Source organism: Aethalodelphis obliquidens, unplaced genomic scaffold (genome assembly GCF_003676395.1).
Source record: "Aethalodelphis obliquidens isolate GAN/ISIS:26980383/991018 unplaced genomic scaffold, ASM367639v1 scaffold16, whole genome shotgun sequence".
NCBI classification, from domain to species: Eukaryota; Metazoa; Chordata; class Mammalia; order Artiodactyla; family Delphinidae; genus Aethalodelphis; species Aethalodelphis obliquidens.
Genome location: NW_020837960.1, coordinates 23,296,541 through 23,309,116, shown reverse-complemented (window position 1 = coordinate 23,309,116; position 12,576 = coordinate 23,296,541). Strand labels below are relative to the sequence as shown.

The following is a 12,576-nucleotide window of genomic DNA, read 5'->3' as shown; positions in this document are numbered from 1 at the left end:
GCAAACTTTTGTTTCCCAGTAATCAGTGAGACTCAAACACGATTTTTCTTGAAGTTATGATTTAATTGAAGGCATATGGGTTTTAGCATAGGATAAATGTGTATTTTAACCTGGGTTCTACCACTTACTAGAAATGATGTCAACCTTAATTTCTTCATTTTAATGGTGTTAATTTTACTTATCCCACAGGGAGTTTGTGAAAATTAAGTTAGGCAATGTCACTAGATGGAGATGAGTCTTACTGAATGTTTCCCTCCTTTACTTCCTTTTGGAACTTTTTATTCAGAATTGTATTATGATGGAATGATCTTCCCATTTATAGAGTAAGCCTGTCACACTCAGAATTCTGAAGTTTAAAATAGGATATTTGAACCAAGTTAGTTACTATGGGTGATCCATTTTGATGGCAAAAAACTAAAATGGTGTAGTCTTGTCTGTTCTCTTCATGGCATTGGCATAGTGGTGGTTTATTTTCTGCCCTGGGACCTTATATAAATACAGTAATCCATACTAAGGATGACATTTGTGTATTGCTGTTGCAGTAGCATCACGTGAGAAAATATGAGCTGTTTTATCTTACTTGTATGGAAATATTTCAGTGGAAACTTTAAGGAAAAAGAGTATAGATATACAAATATTTGTGTTATAATGCCGCCTCAAACTTAATATTCATTGAAAAAGCAGGACTTTATTGGAGTTTCAGTTTTACCTAGATTATTTAAAATCTTATGTAGCATAGAAAATAAATTACATAGTTTCAAGTCTCTAAATTAGACTGATAGTTTTAACTTAAGTAGTCAGGGGAAAGAAATAGAACTCTTCTTATGTAGGTTGACCAGTCTTTGATTTGGGGAAGGAGCATTATTTTTGTTACTGTTGTTGAGGTTTTGAAGTTAATGTTTCTGTGACTAGTCAGTTGCATCCTCTCATTTATTTTCTATACATTGTTCAAGTTGGTCATGAATGAAAGCAAGGAATTGGAGAAAAAAATGAAGATAAACAAAACATGGATCAACTACAAATTGCATAATCATTTAATGATTTTAAGTTGACCATTTTGGTCAACCATCCAGAACACTGAATGTTTAGAATTTCATTCAGTGTCACGTATGGCTTCATTTTCTCTGTTGATAGAAAAGTAATAGAGACTGAGATTTCTGGCTTTCCTAATAGTTTCATAATCCTGAGAAAGAAGAGGAACTTTTTATGTCAAAAAATGATGACAAGGACTTAATTTTAATTTATATTTTCTTACCATTATTAGAAAATGTAGCTAATAGATTTGGGAAAACTACTAATTTTCTTTGTGTTTTGTTTATCTCATAACACTGATTATATTTTAGTATTCTCAGGGTGCTTTTATATGTTCTCCTGTACTACTTGAAAATAGTTTATTTTGAAATTTATGCTCACGTATAATGTCAGAAATCAAAGAATAAGAATAGTTGTTGACTTTTATTATGAAACTTAATTCTATCCAAAAATTTTTAATATACTGAATACAATTCTTAATAATACTCTGAAACTTAGTACAAAATCTATGCAATTGTCTTAGTTCACATGCGACCTCATTTAGTGTATCAGTAAGTTCTTTTCTAGCAAGGGAAAGTGGTTTTTAAGTTAGAATTACTCAAATATTTTATTATCTTATTAAATAGTGGGGATTTTGTTCTGTAGGAAGGGCTCCAAATATTTTAGGAAACAAAATAGCATGATTCCTTAATGAAAATTCTGGAAGGTTGGTTCAGTTTATTTTCCTAAGTCATTTCTGCTTAAACTGGTAGTGAGCTAGGGCTTTTACAGAGACATTACGTTAGTTTAGTTATTAAAATGTTTCCTTGGTCATCTTCTAGGAAAAGATAACTTATTTTGTAAAATAGAGTATGCATCATTTCTAATATATGAACTATATTTACATATATATTATTTGGGCAGTTACTCTAATGAAAAAAATAAACAGAAATCTATTTGATATTTAATCTTAATCATATGTAATTTATAAAATGAATATCTCTTCTGAGAATTTTTGCTTTTAATAAAATAATCAAATATACTTTTAATATATTATTTTGTGTTTCAATTTTACATTGTATTTTCATTTAATTTTAATAATTTGCTTTTCTTGTACTTTTTTGGTCTGTTGTCTGTTTTGTCTAATGCATGTCCAGGGTTCTAAGGTTAGTATTACTTCAGTAATTTTCAGGTTTTCAGTTTTAAATTTTATTTTTGCTTATTTATGAAATTTTTGACTTGGTTATATTTTGAGTTTCCATACCATCTAACATTAGGCATATCTTTGGTATATTTAAAAGATTCATTAGAAGGATTATTTTCTCAGTGTACTGATGAACTACTATTTTATTATTCACACTAATCTTTAGACTAAACTATCAGAATATAATGAATACAATAATATTTCAGTCATATGTACAATCAGATTTTAACTGGTTCCAAAGAAAGGAAATTGGTTGGAATATATGTTAAGATTTAATAATAATCATATGTGGGTGATCTTTATTTTTAAACCTATGCCATGATGTTTATATAACATTTCATCATATTTATAAATTACTATTATATAGAATTAATAAGAACTCCCTTTTAGGTTATTGGTTAAGAATGCTTTTTAGTTTAAAATTTTATTTTGTTTAGTCAAAAATAACAGTGGCAAATTTCATGGATGATTAATAATTCTGTTTATAATTTCTGTTTATAATTTACTCATTTAAAAATGAAAACATTTTGAAGCTTAAGCCTTGTACACCGCAAAATACTTCAAAATAAGATCATTAACTAATAAAATGAGTTAGAGTTCCCGTAATTTTAGTAACTCAAAATGATGAATTTCTTTGAGAATACATCTATAGATATCCTAAAACTCTAATATTTTGAAACGTTTTCAGAATGCTTAATGGACCTAAGCAATGGTCAGATCTTCCATTCCATTATAAAACACTTATATTGATAACTGATCTTTTAAAAGGAGGTTTTATATAAAATTAATTTTTAAACTTTTATTATAAACAATTGTGTTGTGGTCACCGATTTTTAATTCATGCTATGAAATGATGCTGTATATCAGTGAAGTGCTAGCAAATGAGGAATCTTTATTTAAAAAATCCAAGTAATGAATTAATTATTTCTTTAGGTCATGGATACCGAATTGGCATAATGTTGTAAATCAACAATTGAAAAAATTTTTTTTGTCTATTTACAAGCTCCTCTTAGAGAGAATGATTTTAACTCTTATTTTGATGTTAAATAGAAGGGAGAAAGGTTGTTACGTTTTATACTCCATTTATAATCGTTTAGTTATAAAAGTGCTTGCAGTAGCCAGCTGTCTCTTTTCTTACCCATGTTGTACACAAGAAGTGTTTAAGAGGTCGTTTTTTAATCAGTGTTTCCTGCTGACATTTCCATGTTAACGTGAGTAGGGATATGTCTAGGTAGAATGATGGGTATAAATAATGTCAAATGGAGCATTAAATAGGAGCAGATACCTATGATATATGCTTACCTTGTAGTTGAATTTATCATTTGGTGCAGAAGTAAGGTTAATCCATATGGCTAATGTGCCCATTTTCAGAAAATTTAAACAGTAGTATTTTTTATTTATAAAGCATTCCTTACTTTTCTCTGATTTTGAGGCACTGAGAAAATGAGGTCTAGTCATAATGAACCAAAATAATTAAAATGTTATGTAATGCACAATGAAAAAAGAGATGTTGCTATTGCTTACAAAATACAGAGTTATACATCTTATGAAACACAATGCTTTGTACCATTCCCTTTCAAAGCAGGAAATTATATTTTATCATAGACAATAGTGTAGTGAAAGTACAGCTTCACCAGTCTAGAATGCTACTGATTCTTCTTATTGCTAGTGTCACAAATTAATATCAGTAGAGGAATTAATGATCTTGAGTATTTTTACCCTAGATTTTTATTGTTCATACAAGATACCTACTGGTTTCACTTTATTCTGAAATGGATAAGAAAGTGTCATAATTTGACAGTTGTCTCCCTTTGATGTCAAATGAAAGTGCCACATATCTTTCCTATTGCTCATCATACATTTATAGGAAAGAAAAATTAGCACATATATTTTTATAAATGAGAATGAGGATTTTAGGAAAGAAATACGAGTTTTATGTCTTTGTTAACTAATAAAGTGGAACAAAACTAGTATAAATACATGTGATTACTTCTAAATATCTTTATGAAATGATCTTAAGTTTGGAATGTAGTTTTTACAAGTAATGATATTGAAATCTAACATTGATTTTAAAAATAGATTTTTTCCTTTATTTAAAGATAATTCATAGGTAAGCTAATTAAATTTGATAACTAGCTCTTATGATATATGGAATTAGTTTATGATTTATAACTTGTTTTGTTTACAAAATAAACTACTGTTAACCTGCAGTATGTATGTACATGTATTATATTTCCAAATTTTAAGCAAGATTTAAATCTTCTACTTTTTTAAAGACGGAATTGGAAAATATTGAAGTGACACAAGGCATGTCAGCTGAGACAGCAGTAACTTTCCTCAGTCGATTGATGGCTATGGTTGATGTACTTGTATTTGCCAGCTCTCTAAATTTTAGTGAGATTGAAGCTGAAAAAAACATGTCTTCTGGTGGTTTAATGCGACAGTGCCTAAGGCTAGGTAAGTCTGTTAAGAATAACGGTGCATGTTAAATAATTACAGATTACTTTTTGATACTCTGTGATACATAAAGTATTAATGATACAATTTGATGATTATGTAATGTAAAGATTATTTTGTAATTCTTCAGAATTACTAAATTAAAAAATTATAATATCTTCACTTTGGAGATTTCATGGAATTGATCTTTAATGGATTCTAATTTGAAATAAAGTCAAATATATTTTGAGTTTTTTCAGAATCAGTTGGACAATAACCTTTTTCACTGAAGTGATTTTAATGTAAATATATTTATGAATCCTTATTTTTGGTAAACTAATACAGGGTAGTTGTCCTGGGCCCACAAATGTATCAGAAAACCAACAACTAGTTTTATACATATAATGCTAAAGGATAAAATTGACCATGCCAATCTCACTGTTTCTCAGATTGCACAGTTAACATTAATAAACATTAGTGTACCTAATAACACTAATAAACATTAACACTAATAACCATTACTATACCTATGATTTTTTTTGCCGCTATCTTGTGTTACAAATAAAATTTAGTCCTGAAAACTCTTAGTAAATTTAGACCAGCTCCTTAGGCAGGAATCATTCTTACATCTCTTACCTTTTTTAAAGGGAAAAATTATTTATATTATTTAGTCTTTACAGGGGACCAGACAACTACTGTTTTCAGACCAAAATGGCTACTATTTTCATACTTGCCTTCAAGTGTGAACAGGGAGGACATGAGAAAGTAAGGTATTTGATAGGGAGGACATTCTTGATATGTATTCTTTTTATCCATAATTTTTAAAATTATGTAAAAAAAAATATATATATATAGTTGCAGGGGAGAAGTTGTTTCTAATCCAAGGACGGAATAAGAACTTTATTTAAGAATGGTGGAATAAATGTACTTTTTAATGTTGTTTTGTATTTTTGTATTTTCTTGAGAGGAGTCATTTCATCTCCATTATAAGGGAAAGATTGACCACATGGAGATCTCTCTGTCTGCCAAGAGGTGTGGAATAATTACTGTGGGCCATCATGGACATTTCCATTGATATTTAACAATAGCTTACAGATTGAACTTTGTTAGAAAGAGAAATATTTTTTAAATGCCCAGATATCTTGAAAACTGCATTTATTTGGTTATTCTGAACTTTTATTTCTGAATACATTCCAAAGCTTTACTGCTGATTTCATTTTTATCCTAATAATTCTTAGCAGATTTGTTTTTTTTATCATCCACAGGAAAGTTTTATAAGTGAATAATAATGAAGCAAACAATTATATGTATGTGCTGTTTACTGTTCTAAGCACTTTTCATATATTGATTCAGTTAGTCCTCATAACAGTCCTCTAAGGAAGTTACTGTGTTTATACTTATTTTACCATGAGGAGACTGAGGGACAGGTAGTTTAAGCAGCTGGCCCAAGATCACACAGCCCATAAGTGGCAGAGCCAGGACTCAAACTTAGGTGCCCTGATTCCAAAATCTGTACTGTTTATTACTATGCTTTACTGCTTCTTAAAATAAGTATGTGAATAGACAGAATGTACTTATTGAATGCTTGTTGACAAAGGTGATGTTCCCACCATGAAAATAGGTAGATATTGGGACTTGTGAGGCTTGACTATATGGACGTACCCTGTTATTGCCTGAAATGGGGAGCTGTGCTCTATATAGTCACCAAGATAGTCAACTTAAGGGCAGGAGACTTATTATTTAAAAAATCATCAAATATGAATAAGTTTTTTTAAAATTTTAATTGATCCATAAATTTCAGAATTTTGAAGGTTGGAAGGGGATAGAATAAGGAAGGATAGATATATTGGGAGCTTCAAAGACCCTGTAGTATTCTGTTTCTTCAGCTGGTTGGTAGTTTATGGGTAATTTGTTTTTATTTTTTAACTACATGAATGTTTTATGTATACTTTTCATTACTGTGTTTCCTAATTTAAAACAATATTTATTGATCTGGTTGATTTTAAGAATAATAATGGGATGGAGAAAGTGGAAAGAAAGAAAAAATAGAACCAAGCAATTTTTTAAAACACGTCAAAGTCAGCAGTTTACATCAATAATATGCTTTCATTTTTTAAAATAGTTTGCTGTGTTGCTGTGAGAAACTGTTTAGAATGTCGGCAGAGACAGAGAGACAGGGGGAACAAACCTTCACATGCAAGCAGTAAACCTCAAGAAGCTCCCCAAGGTGTGACTGCCACAGCAGCTTCCAAGGTAGTTAAGCATCTTCTATGTTAAATACAATGTACCTTAAAAAAATTTTTTTTAAGTTCATGAGAACAAAGTGACATGGTATTGCTTGATAATCAGGCAGATGGAGGCTCTGGTCCTGGCTTCTCTTCTTCAGAATTGTATTATCAAGATTACTTAACCTCTCTGAGACTGGTAATTTTTGGTTACTCAGTGAAGATACTAATAATTTCTACCTCGTAGGGTTCTTATAAGGAAGGATTATATCAGTTCATAGCACTGAAAAATTCTTAATTATTACTATTTTTAATAGTTACATATATTTTCACAGAGTTCTGTATATGAATAATGCGCTTTTTAAATGGGTATGCTTTTGGGGATAGGATTCCCATGATAGTCAACAAAAATATATTGAATGCCCATGAAATGAATGAATGGTGTACAGTATTTCGGAATGCAGCAGTGATTCTCATTCTAAATTAGCTCTATTTATTGTATGTTCAACTGAACATTTGCATCACTTCAGACTTTCAGTAATATGACTTAAGGTCCTGCATGCTTGACTGTTGCTTACTTCAGCTACAACTTGGAATCCCTTACCCTTGCTTTTACTGTTTTGTCTTGTTTATTTATTACTATTTTATTTTAGTCACACTGTAGACTTCATGCAGTTCATCAGAATTTGTTTTAACCTTTAGACTTACACATAGCTTCCCCTTTCTTGAAATGTCCATCCTTATTTTTCACCCCAGTGACTCTGTTCCACTCTTGGCTTTAGCTTAAGTTCAACTCTCTGAGGAAAATGTTTTCTAATACCTTCACTGCCAACCCAGTCTAGGGGAAGTTCCTCTGTTTGATATTTTCATAAAACCTGGAATGTCTCTTGTCACTCACGGTACTTGTAATTAGATGTTTGATACTGAAACAATGAAGGCTCAATAAATGAAGGCATGAAGTAAAAGTTTAATTCATTTAAAAAGTTCTGTGGCTTCAAACTTTTGCAGTTTTCAGGCAGAACAGCCACACATTTAGTTTATCTGTAGTGTAGCGTCTTTCTTTTTCACTACTGTTAGAGACACATTCCTAAAATAATTAGACCATATATTATTTTATTGCTGACAAGTCTCCACAAAGCCCTTCATTGCTTAGAAAATTAACTAGAAACATATCAGCAGTCATGCTTCATGTTATTTGTGTAGGCACAGGAGACTGTATGTTACTTGAGGGCATGTTCGTATCTTATACATCTTTGTAGTTACAGAGCGTATATCGCACAGCACAAACTCTAGAATCAAACAGTTCTGAGTTTGTATCCTGGCTCTACCACTTACTGGTTTTATGAACCAAGACACATTCCTTAGTCTCTTGTGCCTCAGTTTTTCATTTTAAAGACTGGAAGACAGTTTTCCAGTCTTTAAAATGAATATATATATCTTAATGTATAAGGTGTTTGTATGAATTAAATAAAAAGCAATAATGCGTTAAAGTACTTAGTAATTCCAGAAATGCAGTGAACATTCAATTAATACTAATTTCCTTCCTCTCTCTAGCAGTTAGCCATTCAATATATATATCATGAAATGAATAAATAAGTTAGTATTTTTGAGAGCTTAGATCTTAAAGGTGTCTACTTAATTCAGAAGATAATAGGGAACATTTCAAGCTTGTCAAGCCAAGTAGTACACTGATTGTAGAACATGGACAAAAAAGCGCAGTGAGAGGGAAATCCATAGTAATTTAGTTGAGCTAGTCAGTGTCTCTCTAGCAAGAACCTTGGCAATGAAAGGTGGATTATAAGTGATGGATATAGAAATATTAGGGAAAAGTTGACTTGGTAAGAAAACACGTTTCAGAATAGAGAATCAATGGAGAGTTGTTTTTTTTTTTTCTCCCTATTTTCATTCATTTTTAATGTGACACTTGAGTAAGTAAACCTTAGTTAATTTTGGTGTGTTACTAACCTGAGTGAACTTGTATTAGCCACATGGTTTCTTTGCACCTCATTTTTTATACTTTCTAAAAAGGAGCAGTAATACAAGCTTTTCCTATAAAAACGTCTCGAATTAGATTATGGACATAGAAGTACTTTGTAAACTGTAAAATAGTATATAAATTAAAATATACACAAAGTTTCCATTTATGCTATGAACAGTATATTATTTCTTTAATCTTTCTCTGATAAAGATTATTAACCTATTTTTACATATTAAAGCTGAGGTTCTGAGAGATTAAGTATCTCACCTAAGGTTATATGGCTGGTTAGTCTTGGAATTGTAATGGAAGCCAAATAATTATCAACCTTCAAATACCATACTCTTTTCACTATTCTGTGCTGCAAAGGAGTCAATCATCTTAAGAGTGAAATAGAATAATTCAGGTTTACAGAGAAACAGAAGGAGACTTATTTATTATTAATTAGTTAGAGTAACAGGTTACTTTATGTGCAGGAATTGTATTTGGTACTTTACATATATAATCTAATCCACACAATTCTCAACATATTATGTAAGTGAAAAAGTACTAGATTGAGTTTCAGGGATCTTTGTTGTCTTGCAAGTTTGTTATGTGACTTGTTACCTAAAATGTGTGGATTTTTGTGTCTTCAGCTATAAAAAGAATTTTGGTGGTAATGATCTTTAATGTCTTTCAGCTTTAATATTAACGCCACGACTAAAGTTTTTTTTTTTTTTGCTCACCTTTCTAACATTTTGTAGATCATGAAATGCTTTCACATATGAAATCTCATGTAATAATGTAACGTAATAATTTCATACATTATAAAAGCATGATGGATAAATGAACGCGATGACTTAAAGAGACTTATTAACTGGAGGTAGGGAATGTGAGGCTCAGAAAAATTTACTAACAAGCTTGAGGTCACACAGCAGAGATTTGAGCCCAGAGTATAAGATTAATATTTTTTATGCCATAATCTTCTAGCCTTTCTTTGTCTATAGTGGTAGCTATGCTGATAAAGAATAAGAACACTAGTAAGCGAAACCATGACAAGAGTAGAAGAGAACAGAAAAAGTGCCTTGTAATAGCATATTGTTGTCAATAAATGTTGTTCAATGAAGGGAGGAGGTAAAGAATGTGGCCAGTTTAATGACTAAGTTAAAGGTTTTAGAAATTATACTGCTATATAAGTTTCTGTATTATACTATTTTTTCACAATTCTCTCTTTTTTTTTAAGACTCCACTAGAGAATGTTCCAGGTAACCTTTCTCCGATTAAGGATCCTGATAGACTTCTTCAGGATGTTGATATCAATCGCCTTCGTGCAGTTGTCTTTCGGGATGTGGTAAGTTATGCCTGCTTGATTTCCCAGGAAAAAACTTTCCACTGTCATTTGTGTAAAATAATTTAAATTTTATAAGAAAGCTGCATATTAAAACTAAATGTCCTAGTGTCAGGGATTGTAGATATATAACATGCTTCTGTTTGTAAAATGGATGAGCTTAGCTTTCTCTGAAAGCTTATTGATATGTTATTTTTTTAATGATGTTAAATTTTTATTTAATTTTTGTATGGATACTAAGAATAGGGATAACTTTGAAAATTATACTTGACTTTATCTTGAATCACCTATTCCTGTCTTTTAGTATTCCTTGCTCCATCTCTAGGTACTGAATATTTTGCTAATATCAGTGTTCCTTGTATTATGGATAAAAGGGATTAATTCATTAAGGTGTTATTGGCAGTTACATTTGGGGGGCAATTACTTTTGAGATAAGAATCTGCATTTTAAAATATAGATATCAATGGGAATTTGAGTTAGAAAGGTTGCTTAATAAAGCTTATTGAAAAGATAGCTTAAGGAAACGGTTTCATGGAACCCTCCAATTATATGATCACTTATCCAAAGTAAGGATAGATAAGATTGGCCTTTCCACAAATTGTGTAGAAACATACACAGCATTTCACAGCAGATGCAATATTGGCAGTACTCCTTAGTATAGTTGCTGTTTATCAACCATTTTGGATTCTGTTTTTCTTATTTTAATTGATGATTTATGAAACATAGAAGGAAGTTTATGTTTTAAATTTACATTTAATAATAAATTGGATAGAGTACTTTGTACTTGAGAAAGTGGTTAAAATATATTTAAGTCATACAGCATAATACTGCATGGTAGGAATATATGATAGAAAAATTCTCACTCTTTAATATACGTCAGTGCTTATAAATCACTAAGAAGATTACAACCATACCAACAGAAAAATAAGCAATGGATGTAAAATATGAAAATAAGGTAACAAACATATGATTTAAAAGTCAGTATAACCAGCAGTCAAAGAAATGCAAATTTAAATCAAGAGTGAGATAAATATTTTACCATTAAATAAACTAAAAAATTTAAATAATAGTACCTGTCATTACAAGGATGCATTGAAACATGCTCTATGACTTATCACTGGTAGGAATAGAAGTTGAATAAACTTTTTGGAAAGCTCTTTACCAACATGTGTTAAAACTCTTATAAATATTGATGCTATTACCCAGTGGTTCTCCTTAAGCTATTTAAGCCCATGTGCTCATCAGAGTTGCCTTCAGGAAAATTGATAACATTGTAAATATCCAATATAGAGCTTAATAAATCATAGTATATTCATTTAACAAGAAACTGTGCAGCTATTAACATCATATTTTTGAGGGAAACTTAGTGACATATAAAATGCTCATGATATATTTTAAGGGAAAGCAGCAGTATGCAAAAATACTTATACTACGCAAATATTGCATTTGTATGCCAAGTGTACATACATGCACATGTTCACCTTTTTTTAAAAAGTCTGGAAAAAAGTACCCAAGTGCTACCAGTGATTATCTCTAGGTAAACAGTTTTTATTTTGTACTTTTTTTGTATTTCCATATTTTCTGTAGTAAACCTGTATTGCTTTTATAGTTAATAAAAAATAAAGGAATTTTTAAAAATAGGAGATAAAACATATAATAGTATAAAAATCATGCTGTGAGAAACTCTATAATCTGGACTTGAATTTGGACTTGGGAAAAAAAATTACTCACTAACAGTTTAACCATTTAGAAATGCGAATTATTCATCCTGAAAAAAACATGTTGTGGAAAGAATTTTTTTTAATGACAGATGATTTAAACATGGAGTATATCTTCATCTCCAAGAGACCCATTCGAACCTAACATAGAAGGGGTTTATGTTAAGTGTGACATTGCATTTAAATTGTTAGTAAATTCTGAATCAGGTTATTGTGGTGGATTATCATAATTTTTCTAGTATCTATAGATGTTTTGTAACTATACTGGATAACCCAACAGTGGTGCTTATTAGCTTTCTTCCTGAAGGAAGGGAATTAGTGTTCCCAGGTGTACCTTCCAAACATCAGGGAGGTAACTTAATTTGTGTTCATTGAGTTTATACTGTGTATCAGACACTTAGTATATATTACCTCAGCTTTCAGTAAAAGGTTAAGAGAAAGCTAAGACTCAAAAACATTAAGATCACACAGCTAGTGTGAGGTCGAGTCAGAATCCCAAGGTAGATCTTTGCAAAGCACTCTCTTTTTTACCACCATATTTCGTAAATTCTAAGGTACACTTTTATTTTCATTTTAAATAATCTCCAAAATTTGGAAGTGTTTTACAATTGCTGTATTTTATAGTCAATTGTAGAAATTATAGTAAGATTTCTCCTTAACTTTTGAGATTTTTACGAATC

General features: G+C 30.5%; 1 protein-coding gene across 4 annotated transcripts in view; it reads left to right on the top strand.

Moving 5' to 3' along the window:
* NBEA (neurobeachin) overlaps positions 1-12,576 on the top strand; it is a 627,914-nt gene that overhangs the window by 211,247 nt on the left and 404,091 nt on the right. For 2 of the 4 annotated variants that reach the window (XM_027116523.1, XM_027116521.1), the window contains exons 25-28: positions 2,169-2,177; positions 4,492-4,672; positions 6,774-6,904; positions 10,074-10,181. In XM_027116523.1, coding sequence (XP_026972324.1) covers positions 2,169-2,177; positions 4,492-4,672; positions 6,774-6,904; positions 10,074-10,181 — 429 coding nt within the window. The remainder of the gene's footprint in view (positions 1-2,168; positions 2,178-4,491; positions 4,673-6,773; positions 6,905-10,073; positions 10,182-12,576) is intronic. The other 2 variants (XM_027116524.1, XM_027116522.1) reach the window with 1 other exon arrangement.